Raw genomic sequence first — 17,006 nt, forward strand, 5'->3', positions numbered from 1 at the left:
AGTTTCAGTTTTACCCAAAAAATCCCGTATCTCAATTACATTGCCATTATCTTAAATTCATCAAAAGCAAGAAATTTGAACTCTAAAACTTGAATCTTTTCATTCTTTATTATTTGTTTTAAGTAGGGCAACAACAGATGTTTAGAGCCTTTTATAATGAGTAGTGGGAACTATGTTAGCACGATTGTCATACAAGTGGATTATTTGGTCGGTAAGCATTCAGACAATAGCAACAGAAATCGAACACAAACAGATCATGAGGGAGAGCGGATTAATTTAGTTGGTATTTCTCGATCAGAAGATGTTTTAAGTTCTCCTTGAAGGTTTTGAATGAGTGACCAGTGCCTATTTCTGGAAAGCTTGGTTACCAGCCAACTAATAACAAATTACTCATAGAAGGTTTCCAAGATTGGCTCTGATCTGGGCACAGCTTTGAACCTGCGTCCTTACAATTGGGCCTGGCACTCCTCATCTGTGCAGCAGTGGAAGCTCCTACCTCCAGGCCCATCTCTACTTTCTAATACGTCTTTTACCACATTGACCCCCAAATCAGTGTATAGTTAGACCAGGTCCTAACCATTAGACACAATGCATCAAAATTAGCAATTCCTTTTACATGCCTTTAAGATTTCATATGGAGTCCTTCAGCCCTTCACCTCATCCCTTTGCTTTACATTTGTATGTGGAACAGCTAGGGGAAATCTTAATACATCAGGCAATCTCTTTTCTCCAGTTCTCTAATGACATCCAGCTACTTCTCAAAATTGTATACCCAAACAGCTTCAAGACCTTAATCTTCTCCTTTAAGAAAATTAAAAACTGAACAACAGATACAACACTTAAGCTGAGCATGCAGAAGTCCTAGTTTCTCCAGTCTTTAACAAATGGCACGTATTATCACAAACTGGACAAACTAGCTTAAATCATTGGTCTTTCACCAGATGACAGATGACTCCACCTTGATCCCCATGTGAAAGATCACAGGTAAGATGTCTCTGTAGTCTCAAGCCCTTCCTTCATTTACATTATTAGGAGTCATTAGCCAAACATATGTGCAGTAAGAGCAGTGTACTTCTTCTTTTCTGGGAAGGAACCTGATGAGTTTTACGAAGCGCTCGAAGTGGAGAGTTTTGTGAATCCCTTGAAAGTGGGAAATCTTTGGATGTTATACATTTCCATACGCATGCCTGTTTCCTTGCACTTACTCTTTTATGCCTTACACTTTCACTTTTGCGACTGAGGCTGGATTATTCCTTAAGGCAATCATACTGGATAAAATGTAGTGCTACAGTGCTAGGGCTTGATGATTTGTCTGTCTGTGCTGCGCTCACTTGGTGGGCTCGGTGCATTGTTGATTGAAAGGGGATTATTTCTAATCAGCTTTCCCAGTTAGGGCTTTCCTAAAAGTTAGTAATCTTAAGCTCTGCTTTGAATGTGTGTGTCTTTTGTTTAGCTCCCAAGTGCTTGTTTCTTCTGTTCTATAGGTGATCTCCGTAGGTTCTTAATGGTCATTCACCGTCTTTTGTTAGACAACCCTTCTATTGGCAGATTGGGGCAGATTTGGTAGTCAACGGGCCTTGCTATGACAAAGTGGGGTGCAACATTCTGGAGTTGGTTGGTTCAACGTACCCTCAAAAGTCTTGGGCTAATGCATTTTATTTTTCAAACTTTCGCTACAAAGCTGAAGAAAATAAATCTGCAAACTTACAACTTACCTTGCAAATTTATATCACAACCATCTTCGGATATTGAGAGTGAGTGAGGATAGTAAGAGCAGTGCACTTGCAAAGGACCCAGTGGACAGTTCAATCATTCCATATAAAATTCTATTTGAAATGCTACTAGGGTGAACTCAGGAAGTCACATGATGACCTTGTGTTTGACAAGTTCAGTCTTGGAATACATGTGGATTGCTTGTTCGTTAAGTGCGCATTATTTACTAGCATATCCTTGTAATTGGATATTCATTTCTTATTCCTTGCAATGACATTGAACCTTCTACTATCACTTATGCACTCGTTTATCCACCCTCAGACTTCTGCCCACCCACTCTCTATTCAAATGTATCCACTCATGCATTCCTGTGTTTATCCTTCTGTCCGCAGACATACATCAACCCGCTACACAAATCTACCCACACCTATGCTTTTATCGACTCATTCTCATATGTCCATTATCCACCGAAGCAAGCTAGCTCCCTCATCCATTAAACTATAATGTGCAACCCACCTAGACTTGTGTCCATACAGCTGTACAAAATCACCTTCCAACTATCATTGCACGCATCCACTTATGTCTAATCATTTATTCATCTTTGTGAACACCTACACATCAGTCCAACTATGCACCTTGCACAAATTCCTTGTGTCTGTATCTGCCCATATACGTATGTCTGAATGCATTTGTGTTATTTGTGTGTATATTTGTGGTCTGCATGTAAGAGTTCCCATATGTGTTATTTCTTTCTGCTTCCAAACCTATCACAACAACCTATATCTATAATCACAAAGAACACCTGCATCCTAAATGATCCAGATCTCTCTGCTTTGCCATTGCTTGTTTCGTTCTCGTGGGCTTCCACCTGCACTTGTCTTTGTACCTAACTCAGTATATAGAATGCCTTGCTATCCCAGGGCACAGCTTCAGGATCAAACTCTTTTTCCTCTCTCTTACACTTTAAACCATTTTACTTTGAGAACTTATCCTGTTACTGCTTTTTGGTACCAGCTTACCCACAGAGGCCCAGCAGTGGCATTTGTTACACTCCTTTCCATTTCCAGTCTGTAGTGGAGAGGACCCGGTTGGGTTTTCTCTTTTGACAGATGCAGTTGACTTTGAGACCCCCATCATATTCACCGCCTGCTACCTCTGCTAGTTGGTTTTCCATGAATCACTGCCTGTACCATTCCTCCAGTACTGTACACACTCCACCTTACCATTTCCGTCATCTTTTTGTCAGAACAATTACAGGAAAAGGCTGCGGATAAACAAAATACGTCAGTAGGTATTGAGGTTACTGATCACACTTCAGCATTTCATACTAGATCTCCACTAGTCCCAATCGTCCAGAAACATCTCTTTTCCGTACACCACATATTACCCAACCTCACAACGATAGCAACTGTCTGCAACCTTTACAATCATGCGATTATGGGCAGGCATTTCTCTGTTCAGCATCCATTCGAGACCAGTGGGGTGGAGGTCATCAATACAGCTAAAAGCCCTATATAGTCAGTCAACTTGGGGTCCACTTGATGCTCTCTAAATGCTGTTAGGCTTCAAGAAACTTAACCATCAGCTGCTATCCTCCTATACTCTAATAATTTACTGCTTTGTTCCCTGGATTAAAATCACAGAAAGGAGCTGCAAAAAACACATTTGTATTCCTTCGGATGCCTGGTCACACCTTCCTCACAGGACCTCTCTCTTTAATTTTTTTGTTCCAACCCCACACTGGGAAAGTTTAAAATCAGTCTGAAAGCTCTTTGGTGTAGGTGCTGATCCTAGCTGTCACATTTCCGTCATCTTCACTTTGCCAAAGTAGTCCATATTGTCAATGCAGTTCAAAACAGAGTAGTGTTAACTCTGAAAATAGTAGCCATTATTAGCCTAGTAGGTAGACTTGCATCATCTGCTAAAGATGATTGGGTCCTATTTACAGACTTATGATGGCCTTGTACCTTGATTTAATAGTGTAACTTATAGTTGTGGAAGTTATGCTGTGTATATACTCATTCTAGAACTGTTGTAAGTTGGAGACATAACTTACATGTGCCTACCTCATGTACCTTTCCTTTTTAGGTCGAGCCTGGCGTACGCAGCGTGAAGCGCTGTCGCCAGCGAGGCTGATTGTTGTGGACTTGCCTCGGAAGTGGGACAGGAGATGGGCACGCCTAGAGCGATTGTCGATTGGAGCAGGTGCACACGCATGTACAGCCACGCGCTGTGCACATATCCTGTCCCGCTTCCGAGGCAAGTCAGCCTCCTGCAATGAAACATTCTTTTTCTTAATGCGCTCAACTTAGGATGACTTCAACCTAAATTATTTCCAGGAAGCTTGAAAATGAACTTCCGCTTTGGATCCCCACCTTAAGCTATTGCAAACTCCATGGGAGAGGTCAGGCGCGCGCCTCCTGGCAAACCCTCTTTATCAATGGATTACTCTGCCGCATAACGCTCACCTGCCCAGGGACAGCTCCAGGCCACCGGTCCCCTCTCTCCGAAACTACAATGTGCACGTGTACGGCGTCTTTTACAGAGATGTGCACGCGTACAGACAGTTTCACTTCTTAATGCGCAGGCGCGCTCAACTCGCTTTCTTTTTTTACTAGGATTAAATCCTGTGCCCCGCACTTGCCATGAACAGAATGAATCCCATCTCTCTCTGCCCTTTAGTGCCCTGCGTCAAAGGCCCTCCCTGTTTCTTTTTCCCAGTGTCTGTTCTTCCCTCCCCCTTGTTGTTTCTTGAGTTTGTCCTACTGTGGGCAGGACGTTGTGCTTTATTTACATTCAGCGCTCCGTGCGCACAGGGCCCCAAAGCCCTCAGCACCATGAACCCAGACACACGGAAAAAGGGGAATTAAAGCCCCAGGAACGAGGCGTCCCTCGACCAAGCGTGATCACTGACTCTCAGCGCCAGGCATGTTAGTGAAGCTCACTGTGGCAAAAATGACAGTCAAGCCAAAAGTTTAATAACTTTTATTCATTACCCGGCAGCCCACAGCTCAGCGTAACCCATTGATATAACATCCTCAGCGAGCAGGAGCACGTCTAAATGAACACCTCGCGGATAGCAAAGCTCTTAACTGGCAGCGAGCGTGTCCACGGGCTGCTTGCAACAAGCTTGTTTTTTGATCGGTCGCTGGATTGTGTCACTGTTTCTACTTCGATGGCTGAATGCGGAAACGAAATTGGGATATGACCTCACGCCTTGTGTGATCCAAAATGGATCGTGGAGGTGGGGGCCCTCATGAGTCCCGGCTGCCCCCACTCCACCAGGTGTCTCTTTTTCAGGTAGACGGCAGAGGAGACGTTTTTGATTGGAGCCAGGCAGTTTTTACGGCGGCTCCAGCACAGCACAGTTTGAGACACTCCGAGCCCAACATCTGTAGGATCAAGAGGACAACAGAGCAACATGGTGGCGGGACCTACGGGGCGTAGCTTGAAGTACCGGTGACCCCCATGGACACGATGTGGAGTAAAGTGAGGGTCAGGCTGTGTTTACAGAGTAGCAAAAAGCAGAACCCCAACTCTCCCTAGGCCTTTCTCTTGGAGATCGCAATCTCTCCGCTTTTCAAATCCTTTACAAAAAACACTTATGAGGTACATTGTGTGAGTAGTGCCTAAAACACATAAACACACTCAAAGCACTAAGTGGCATCCGCACGCCTTTCTACCCCATTGGACAGAAGGGAGAGTGTTCTAGCGGGACACAGACGAGCCATCGCATTGATACATTTGGCGCCACCTCGCCATTTCTTTTTAAGATCCAATTTTCGTTAACTGTCCAATAAAATGCGGAGCATTTTCTAATGTGTCACTCAATATGACTCACCTCCAGCATTCAAACAACAGCTTTTATTGACTTTAAACTCTGCATGGCTTGGAAGTGATCAGTGCTGCTATGCAATACAATAATGACATATAGCCCGGCCCTCACGCTGCTCTTAAAAACCCACCATTTTTTCTGCTCCACTTTGCAGTTTAAGTGTTTGTTCTTTGAAAAGTGGGAGATGAAGTCGGTTCAGCAGCTGAGAGGACTAACGTCTCTTATGTAAGATTCTGTGTTTACCCTCACAGTCACAGGTCTGAATCCTGGTGAGTTCGCTCAGCCTTTCATCCTTGTGAGGTTGATAAAATGAGTACCACTGAGTTGGGTATTTCAGTGCCAAGAGACCTGTCGATGACTGTGCACTTTACAAATATACGTTATATGTCTTGTGCCCATGACATATATATTTGTGTTGGTCGCCAAAGTGCAGTTTGTTTTTAGGTGGAGCTTATGGGCCCCTATGTAAGGCACAGCATAGCTAAAATGTATGCAGTCACTTTCTGTTAGTTCACGTGCTGAATGTCTTTTGCTGAAGCGTGACATTCCCTGTAGCAGAAATACAGGTATTTCATGCCATGGCAAGTATAGGGACACAAAGAAAAAGGAGTACTGGATGTGTGAACTGCCCCTCATCTCTATTCAGTACGCCCTTCATTCGGCCAGGTTTTATAGATGCTGAAAGACAACTAATGCTACGGTATATAACATAAACACTGCTCATGTACGCGCTCAGGGGGATCCTTGTTGAGTCTCCAAGGGCCATGGCTTTAGCTCAAGTTACTAGGCAGGCAGTGAGATGTGACAGTGAAGAGATGACTTCCTCTCAGCTGGAATGCGCATGGCAGCCTGGTGCCAGCGGACCAAGACTGGCAGCACATGTTCTGCCCACTTCACAGCATGGCTCAGTGTGGACAAGACCACAGACCTCTGTTGTGGAGGAATCCTTAGCTGCGTCAGCACTGGCACCCCCTCACAGCTCTGCCCCTTGGTCCTGCTCTGCTATACATCCCAATTCTGATAATGCACCTAAGCACTAGAGCGCACACCTGTGGTATCCCTGAAACAAAACACATCTCTTCCAATACACACCACAAAAACACGCTTCTCAACTAACATGGACACCTTCTGCCAGGTTTGTAGGCTGCCTTCGTTTATCCCAATCCTGCATCACGCTTCAGTACTCACATTTCGGGGAAGGGAGCCATAGGCAAAACGGTGATGACCAGGGTTGAACAGGGACAGAAAATAGGCCCGGGCAGGCACCAAAATAAAAGTGGCTCCTATCAGTGTATTAGACAGGTGCAAAACTGGCCCAGTTTGGAAGTTAGGGCAGTTTTGATATAGGCTGCATTGGTGTTTCGCAAGGTATGGAAGACTGCATAAATTTGAGCTTACTACAGTCTGTTTGTTTTAATATTAGGGAAATCAACAGTGAACACCGGCCCAGCAGACCTTAAAACAGGCCCACAACCAGCTAAAACAAGCATTGCAATGCAATAGGTCTCGCATTGCGAGAGTTTGAGCTATTGGCATTGTAAATGACAATGCCTTTTTTTATGTGTCGCTTTTTAAAACATAAATAAAAGCATTGCCATTTACAATGCCAATAGCTTAAACTCGCGCAAATGCGAGAACTATTGCATTTCAAATGCTTGTTCTTTGAGGGTGTCTCCAGGGATGGGGCAGAGGAGTGATTAGGGAAATTCCATTCCGGAGCAGTGCATTCTCACTCAAAGATGTTTTTACGCCCAATTCCCACACGTATCTGAACACCTACGTTGCCACTCAAAGATACATGCGTAACCGATGTAGAAAGTTTGGGAAAGAGCACAGTTCACAGTAGTATACATAAGTGGTGGTGTAAGAAAATATTTCTGAACTTAGTTTAGTAACATGTGACATTTCCTAAATCTGGTGTGTTTAGTTAGTGCTTCACATGTGCAAAGATAGGGCTCGGAAAACCAACTTAATTAAACCCACACGACAGTCGTAAGTTACATTTGCTTGGGAAGAAAGATTTAGTAAATATTTCAACCAGGATTCACTTCAAAACAGACGTGCCTTAACTTATATGAGACATACTAGAACAGGTATTCTGCCGTTTTATTAAGCTCTAAGCAGAGCCACCAGTCTTCGAGGAGACATGTGCTCCGGGTATGAAATGGGGGCCTTATTTTCTAATTAAAGACTTTTTATTTGTGCCATGATTCCTATTTTTAAACGTTGTGCACATAGCAAGCTTTCTGACCAACATGTTTGAAATTGAAACTGAAGAAAATTATAAAGCCAATTTTAGCAATGTATTGTCTTCACTGATGATTTGTTTTGGTTAAGCAATCTGTGGTGTATCCGTCCTGTATGCTATCTATTACTGTCATTAAACAGGTTACCTAGTACATGATAGTTCTAGTTGGGTATTTACTATTGTGTTAAAAAATGTCACTCTGTGTTTTTCTAACAGGAAGAAAAATGTCTTCGCTATTTCGAGTCCACGTCTGAAAAACAACCAGGCAGATCTGGATCATACGCCATGGCTTCGCTCTTCTTCCCTGATTGTACAGATCTCTTGAAACCACAGGTATTTGCAGTGGTTGCCAAGTGGTTTAGCATTCACAGTGGCAGAATAGAAATAACGGCTATGAAGTGCTTGAACCATTCTTACAGGACTACAGATGCTTATTGAACTGGACTACCTCTTCTAAAGGTCAAGATTGCTTAATCTTGACCCTTCTGTAGAAGAGGTATTCTAGTTCAAAGTGCTAAACCATGTGCACACTGAACCGGAATTCAAGTAACTCTTAACAGGTTTTGGCCTTGCTGGACATCATTGGTCCTTTGGTGTATCCTATGGCACTCTGACTCACATCTGGGTGTTTTCTTCTCACTTGGGTAATTCGCTGCAGCCCTAATTACAGGTTGGCTGGATGGGGATGGGGTATATACTGTATCCGGTAAATGCCATTACCACGGCCAAGGTTAACTCCTAGTACATGTGTTTTGCTTTTAAAGTGATGTATAACATGCAGAATCATTATTTTAAGCACCATATACAGCTTCCCCCCCACTAACCTCCCTTAAGGCCCGTCCTTACATTTCAGTAGGTTTGACTTGACAAAATCTGTGAATGAAGACAGAGGGTGTATTAATTATTAGACAGCTTGGAATGCCAATCCCTCTGCAAATGGGATTGGAATTTAGCCCCCTTTTGCACTTGGGGCCTTAGCACACAAGTGATAGATGGAAATGGTTGGTTGATTAGAGCCTGTAATGGCAAAGGCACACAAAATTATGGAATGTCTACAGAGGTTGAGATCAACTCCTGTATTTTCCACCATCATTCTTTTGTAGTATGTTGTCAGCCACTTGTGCCAGACACAGAGACATGTTTGTTGTTCTTGCACAAGTACAAAATTGCACACAAATGCACTCTGTAAATCGAATAACATACGGTGGCCTATGTCCACAAAAAGTGTTCAATTTTGAACTTGTAAAAACACTGGCCTGCTTCCAATGTGGCTCATGGCAGAGGAAGATAATGTGTTACCAAGGTACTAGCTTGCATTACAGTGTCCTGGAGTTAATAAAGTGGCGACAAGTGGAATTGAAAGTTGTTTTGGTGGCCACACATGATACCAGCATGCTGCCTCTGGTGGCGTTGGTTCCGGTCCAACGTGGAGAGCCTGCAGAGAAAGGGAGCTGGTGTGAACTGGATTTACGAGCTGTGATTCGAGGGGCCGTGGCTATGAGGACACATTGCTGTAAAAGCGGAGGATATTTGGGAATCGGCCGAGCAGTGCATGCAAGAGTCTGTGCAAGAGGTTTGTGTGCGAGCTCTGCGTGCTTGACTGGTAGCTAGACAACCAGTCATCGCGTGCGCAACTGTGGCCGGCTCGTGACTCGAGCATCATCGTGCTGGTTGCTCTGACAATGCTCCATACGTCCTTCTGGGAAGCGTCTTTACTCACATTGCGTAACGTCAAAGCCATCTTAGTCTCCTCAAGCAGTCATATACGCTCTGTTTCAGCTTGTTTCGGCCACATCGGAAAAGGAGTCTGCAATGCACATTTCGGTGATGCGCACACCTGTGAGCGGTAACTCTATCGTCTAAATTTCATTAATGGTGCTTGCATTTCGGTGAGGCGCACACCATAGTGTTTGGCCATACTTAGTTTTGAGTGCAGTGCTGGCGCATACGTGGCTGGCTGAGACAATTGCTGTGTTGAGGCAATCGCAATCAATATTACTGCATGTGTATTTGAGTGATGCGCACACCACAGCAGGTTATTATTTGGTGGCAGTTACCGGTATGTTGTAATGCTATTACCAATATAGTAGTATTGCACTAGTTTTTTGTGTGTGTGTGTAGGGGGGGTGGGGTTTGAGAAGAACACTACCTGCCCAGTTGACAATAGTATAAGGTGCTGGTTGAAACCGATTTATTCACTCCTTATTAGTTATAGCACATTCAAGGTGTTTTTTGGTGGTTTTTTCTTTTCTCTTCATTCAAAGGTTAGGTGTTGCTTCTTAGCCAACATTTTAAGCAAACCTATTTATCTACCTAAAATGGCTTCCCAAAGCTGCAGACTTACTCCTCTGGTACGATTTCTTCCTCGTCCGGGTGAGCCTTTATTGAAAGGACCTGACTGGGAGAATTATTTCCTAAATTATGCATCTGCAATGGAGGAGGAAAATAAAGAGGAGTTCACACCTTCAATGGAAAAGAAAGTTTAGGGCAAAAAGGGTTATGAGTATATAGCCAGATCGAGAAAAAGTCAAGGCAAACGGAGAATGCTAATGTTTTTTGGGAAGCGTTGGAGGATTTAGATATTCATTACCATCTGACTGTTTGCGTAGCCATTGACACATACTCTTATTTCCAAAGGAAGCAAATGAAAACAGAATATCTGGAAGATTATGTGGTGGCATTAAAGAAACTGGCTGTAACTTGCAAATGTGGTGCTTATCATGACACTCTTAGAAGAAATGAACTTGTGATGCATTCTAACAATGCAGGGATACAAGAAAAATTGCACGTGTGGGGAGTTTCCTCTGAATGAAATTGTGGCGATAGTGAAAAAGGTAGAAATGTCTAAGAGATGTGCTAAAGCATCTCTAAAGAACAATAGTGAGAGAGAAACAATTGGTAATGTGTCCAGTTCCAAAGTAGAAGGGAGGAAGAGTGATAAAAGCACTTAAGAGGATTCAGATTGGAAGGGTATAAGTCAAAACATCTGATGTGGAAGACTATCGCCCCACTTGTTTTAGATGTGGGTATAAGGGTCATATGGGCAGAGATAAGTGTTGTCCAGCCATGGAGTCCAAATGTGTTTTTTGTGGGATTATAGGCCACTTTGCGAATGTTTGTAGAAAGAAGTTGAACAAACGGAACAAGAAATATGTGAAGTGCGTGGATGACGACGAGGAGGAGGAAGAGGAGGGTAGTGAATCATTGAGCGAGGAAGGGATTTTGTGTATCGATGATATGTGGAGCGGTGAGAAAGTGGTTCAGGATGCATGTCCCAAATCAAAGAAGAAACCAATGTGTTATATAACTATCGGGGGAGTTCAGATGCAAATTGTTCCTGATTCGGGGTCTCCTTACACTATAATACAGCAATCTGTGTGAGAGGATACATTTGAGCAAGTGCTAGGTGAAAGTTTGAAACCTGCAGATATTCATCCAGTTATGTTCACAGGCGAGGAGATTCCCATGGTTGGGTTTGTGGAGGAGGAATTGTGATTCAAAGACGAGCATGCCAGAGGGAAATTGTATGTGGGAGAAAAAGGGCCATCATTTTTGAGATGGGTTGATCAGGGGACATTAGGGATTATCCTTGATCCCAACAGAGGGAGACAATTCATGTTACTCAGTGAAAATGATGAAAGTATTGTGAAGGAAGTCGGGGAGATTTGTACAAAAATAGCTCCTGAAAGAATGTGCAGTACCAGTGTGTCATAACGCTCGAAAATCTTTTATTAGCATGTATGAGTGATGGCAAAGTTGGATGCATTGGAGAGCAAAGGCATAACCGGTTGAAAGTGCAGAATGGTTGGCTCCCTGGGTCGTTGCACGCAAATCGGACGGTCGTTTGCATCTATGTATTGATCTCAGAGATTTAAACAAAAGTATTCTGGTAGATAAGTTCTCCTTGCCCAGGATTGATGAGCTGCTTGCATAATTTTAAGGAGTAAAACGGTTCTCCACTATTGATTTAAACTCTGCCTATCACCAGATTCAGTTGCATCCCTCCCGTAGGAAATTTGGTTGCTACAGGTTTGTGCGCATGCCTTTCGGTCTTGCATCAGCTGCTACTGTATTTCAACATCATATGTAAAGAGGCATGAAGGGGGTCTCGTATTTCCTACATGATATCCAGGTGATGGGTTGAGACAAATCCGAACATGATGAGAGATAATGAGCTGTCCTAAGAAGATTAGCAGAAAAGGGGTTGACAGCAGAAGTGAAGAAATGCAAATCTGCTATGAAGGCTGTCACATATTTGGGTCATGATGTTGGAGGTGGCGTCATCTCTCCCAAGAAAGGTTTAATTGATGCAATCAGCAATGCGTCTGCTCACAATTCCAAGTAGTAAGTTAGATCTTTTTTAGGATTAGCAGAATTCTATTCTACATTTGTACAGAATTTTGCTATGAAAACGCATGGACAGGGGCAATTATTGAAATGAAAACAGGAATTTTTGTGGAATGACAATCTGCAAAAAGATTTTGAAAGGATAAAACAAAATTTGTGTACTGCTCTCTCTTTACAAGGTTGTGACACTACAACACATTGTATTATAACCACTGATGCCTGTGGGAAGGGATTAGGGACGGTTCTAACGCAAGTGACTAACTCAGGTGAGGATGCCATAGTAACATTTGTTTCTTGATCTGTCTCCGGCGGAAGAGAAATTTTGTGTTCTAAAAAAGGAAATGTTAGCCACGGTTTGGGCCATGGAGAAATTCAGGCAATATGTTTGGGGGTCCCAATTCACCCTGCGCACGGACCACAAACCCTTGGTGAAAGTTTTGACTTTTGAAGGTATAGTTAAAGCTACTCAAAGAATTGCAAAGATGACTTTAAAAGTGCTTGCATTTATGAATGAAGTGGAGTATCTACCAGGGAAAAAGAATCAAGGAGCTGATCACGAAAGTAGATCTCCTTTACTGTTTAGTGATGTAATTGAGGAGGATTGGGAAGATTTTAGAGCAGCTTTAATCAGAGAGAAAAACAATGCAATTCTGAAGCAGGAATGGGATCTCGAATACAGCGAAGACGCCATGCTTTGCAATGTGACGAAATGTATTGTTAAAGGATGCCCTGGTAAGAGTTAGTTACAAGAGGAGTTAAGAGCATATGGGAAATCAAGGATGAGTTGTCTGCCAATGACAACCATGTTTTCAGGGGTGAGAGATTGGTGGTTTTAAAGAGGTTAAGGGTAAGGGTGCTAGAGATAAATCATGAGGGACATCTGGGTATTTTCAAATTGAAAAAGAGTGTCAGATCAATATATTGTTGGGCAGATATGGATGCTGATATTAAGAGGTTCGTAAAACAGTGTACAATGTGTGCCAATTCAGATAAAGCACAACATATGATAAGACCGACTTTAGGATGCAGACAGACTCCTGAGCGTCCCTGGGAGGATTTAAGCATAGATTTCTTGGGTCCCATTTTGGATGACAACGGAGAATACAAACATGGTATAGTTGCTGTCGACAACTATTCTAAATGGCCAGAGATGGAAGTAACTGACAGTTGTGACAGCAAGTGCGTGGTAAATTTCCTTGAGAATTTGTTTTTGCAGGAAGGTATTCCTAAATCCATCCTCAGTGATAATGGTCCCCAATTTGTTTCAGACAGATTTGAAGGATTCCTAAGCAGGAATGGTATAAGTTGGAAGAAAACACCTGTTAATCATCCAGCTGGTAATGGTGTTGTAGAACCCTTTAACAGAGTTGCTTGGGGAGCATTAGTGCTTCCATAAATGCTGATAAAGGATTGTGTAAAGGAACTCCATAGCACTATTTTGGCATATAGAATAACACCCACAGGTTACAGCCCATTTAGGATTCTTAGAGTTGGGGAACCGATCACTAAGGACAATTGTTAGACTTGGCATCTTTGGCGTGGTTTCCCCTGACTTTTTGCCTCTACCTCCTGTATTTTTTATGCTGTGCTGGATTTCTTTTTTGCTGGCTTAGATCCTTTGGGCACTTTGTCACTGCTGATCAGTGCCAAAGTGCAAATGCTCCCTGTGTAAATTGTTGTTACAAAAGAGAACAAAGTCATTTACTGTATAAAAAGAGGGACTCAGACCCCAGAACTTTAGACTACTTCTGGAATCAAGAGGAACCTTTGCCAAGGAGAAGAGCTGGAGAAACTGAGAAGTACTGCCCCTTTGCTGTGTGTCTGGGGTTGGCCTTCAGTAGCTCTTTCTGCCAAGGAAAGTAGAAGGACTGTGCTGTGTCTCCTGCTTGAAGAAGATCTTCAAGGGCTTGAGTAGAGCTTGCCCCCTGTTTTTAAGTGTCACGGATACAAAGACTTCACCCCCAGCGCCCCTGAACTTCCTTGCTGGGAGTTCCAACCTGTCAGGAGGCGCCTGTGACTGTTTTGGGCCCCTGGAGGTTGTGTCTGCTGTTGTGAGCTGGAGAAGCAACGCAACTACAAGAAAAAAGACGCATCACTCTTCTTGCATCAGTTTTTCTGACGCTGCCCTGTGGTGCAAGAAGAATCTCCACGCATCGCCGCCCCGCTGCCAACTGCTAGAAGCGACGCATCGAGGGGTCGCGGCTGAAGAAAACAGGGCAGTGCCGCTCGACGCCGCATCGATCGCCGATGCATACCGGATTTTGACTCATCGTACCTGTGCGGCAAGTTTTCCCAACGCATCACTCGCAGATCAGAATCGCCACATCACTTCCCCCTATAGACCGGACACGACACATCACTTCTCCTGCGTGCAGCAGAACTGTTGCATCGCCTCCACATGGTCTCAGGAACTGACGCATCTCTTTGTGTTTTCAATGCTTCTCATCTCTGCGGCTGTTGGCCTTCTGAATTTTGTCGCAACTACAGGTTGTTTTCTATGGACCCAGTTGCTTAAAAGCTTTTTAAAGTCACTTTCCTGATACTTGTATGTTGGATCTTTGCCATTTTGGTCTTGTTGAGTTTAGATAAAGATACTCTATTTTTCAAAACTAGTGTGGTGCCCTTTTGTGTTGTTTTTACTGTGTTACTGTGTGTGTTGGTACACATGCTTTACTTATTGCCTTAGGGATAAGCCTGTCTGCTCGTGCCAAGCTACCAAGGGGGTGAGCAGGTGTTATCTAAAGTGTGTATCCCACTTACCATGACTAGAAGCAGTGGCCCTATTTGGAGAAAGGTACCTACCTCTGCCTACTAGAGATCCCCAATTCTAACAACAATGTTGTGTGGAACATAATGAGGGTTTGTGGGAAATGGTCCCTTACTGTGGTGAGATCCAATTTGAGGAAATTGCAAGAAGTCTATAAATCTTATTTTGATAAGAAACATGGTACGAAGGATGTATATTTAAATCCAGGAGATTGGGTGAGAGTAACGTTAGGGTTCAAAACAAAAAAGGCTCAAAGCAAGTTTTCCGAACCAATTCAAGTAACTGAAGCATATTCTAAGTCAGCAAAATTTGAGTGACAATAATGTGTGGCATCATAGCTGGATGGCAAAGTGCAATAGGATTTTGGGTTAGGAAAATGCCAAAAGAATTGATGCATCAATATCTATGGAATGGATGTGGAAAGAAGTGACAAATACTAATACAGAAATGCTGTTGTACCTGTTTCTTCTTTGAAGGAAGGTGCTGCCAGTGAGTGTTTGTTACAATCGCCTGACCAGTCTGGTGGTGTGACAATTACATACAAGGACAGACCAGTGGTCTTACTCAAGAGATTCAAAAGTTTTCTCCTGCAATTCATTTTATTAAGGAGGAGGATGGGGTGTTATTATTGACATTTGAGAATGTGAATCTATGTTAGGCCTTGTATTCAACTTGGACATCCTATAATTGTTCTAACCAGCTCATTTAGTTACCTTTTGAAAACCCTTTTTGTTGGTATTCTAGCTTATTTTGTTAGTATTTGTAAAAACCTTTTCATTAGCATTTCTAAGTGTTGTATCTGTATGCAAAATTATACCATGGAAGTTGCACCTCCTGTAGGACTGATGATTTAGGTGCAATGGTTCTTTTCATTTAAAATATATAAAGTTTGGGTTTCACTTGTGTAAAGAAGGGAGATCTGATATCCCGGTTACCGGTTCCTTGGTAACAGGATACCACGGGGTTCTGTACAGATTCTAGAAGGATGGGGTGTGGGTGGCAGTTGAAGGCAGCTACCGAAGCTGTAGGACGTACCTGCTTGCTCCAATAAAGTGTACCTACTTACCTGCATAACCGTGTCCTGGAGTTCTTACACCAGCCCCTGTTAACAAATCTCTAAATTAGCAACAGAAGTGACCTCACAAAAGGGTTGAGGTTGCTGAGGTTTATTCTTCTCAAGGTATGTAACCTTTGTCACCTTCAGTAAAATTCAAGATTCATTTCTGTGCATAAAAGCATTCTGATATGTACAGCGTTTCTGGGCCTTCAAAAAGGCTTGTTTGCTCATGCAAAAAAGTTGGTTAATAGTCAGCATTTTGCAGCAAATATGTTTGCTTGCCTTCATAAAGAGAGCCCCTGCACATGCAAAGCCCCAAGCCATGGAATATAGGCATTAAACGCATAATATTGACTAATATCATATCAATACAATCCAAGCAGCCACTCTTAAACTCACATTTACGTCTTTAGTCTGATATTTTGGACATAGTTGATAGAGATTGTAGAAGTATAGAAACTCTTTACTGTATATTAATGTACCGTTTCAAAAAGTGTCACTTATGACCTGTAGGTGTTATTGCTGTATGTTTAATACTTCAAACAATTATTTTAAATCTCCAAACACCCCAGCTTAGATTATGGTCAGAGGAAACAGAAAATATAAAAGTAATGCTTCCCAATAAAGAGAAAACTGCTAAATGCCACGACATTTTTTTCCAGCCATCAACAATCTCTTTATTTTCCCAGATACTTCAGAAAAAAGATGACTTTTTAATTACCTGCAAAAATCAAGTAGAGTTGTTGCCACACAATTTCAACAAAAATGCCTCTTTGATGGGATAAAACAAAGAATAGTTATTTTAGAGTCTTTACCAGGGTAGATGCTGGCATATGAAGCCCAGAAATGCACCCACATGAGGGATATTCGAATGTATCATTTGCACAGAGGAAGTACAGCAGAATCCTCCCTCTTTGTCGCAGAGACAGGCTTTTGGCACACGTGACTTGCAGCAACAACGAGGACATGCAGCCAATCTGAAGTAGAAGACCTTTCCATGGAGTAATGAAGGATATTCACAAGAACAAAGGTGTATGCC

General features: G+C 42.8%; 1 protein-coding gene across 2 annotated transcripts in view; it reads left to right on the plus strand.

The window, feature by feature from the left end:
* The window catches only part of TMEM87A (transmembrane protein 87A), a 209,056-nt gene that overhangs the window by 56,089 nt on the left and 135,961 nt on the right, over nt 1–17,006 (plus strand). For both annotated transcript variants that reach the window (XM_086937214.1, XM_086937215.1), the window contains exon 4: nt 8,013–8,129. In XM_086937214.1, the coding sequence (XP_086793340.1) occupies nt 8,013–8,129 (117 nt within the window). The remainder of the gene's footprint in view (nt 1–8,012; nt 8,130–17,006) is intronic.

Source organism: Lissotriton vulgaris, chromosome 9 (genome assembly GCF_964263255.1).
Source record: "Lissotriton vulgaris chromosome 9, aLisVul1.2, whole genome shotgun sequence".
Lineage (NCBI taxonomy): Eukaryota > Metazoa > Chordata > Amphibia > Caudata > Salamandridae > Lissotriton > Lissotriton vulgaris.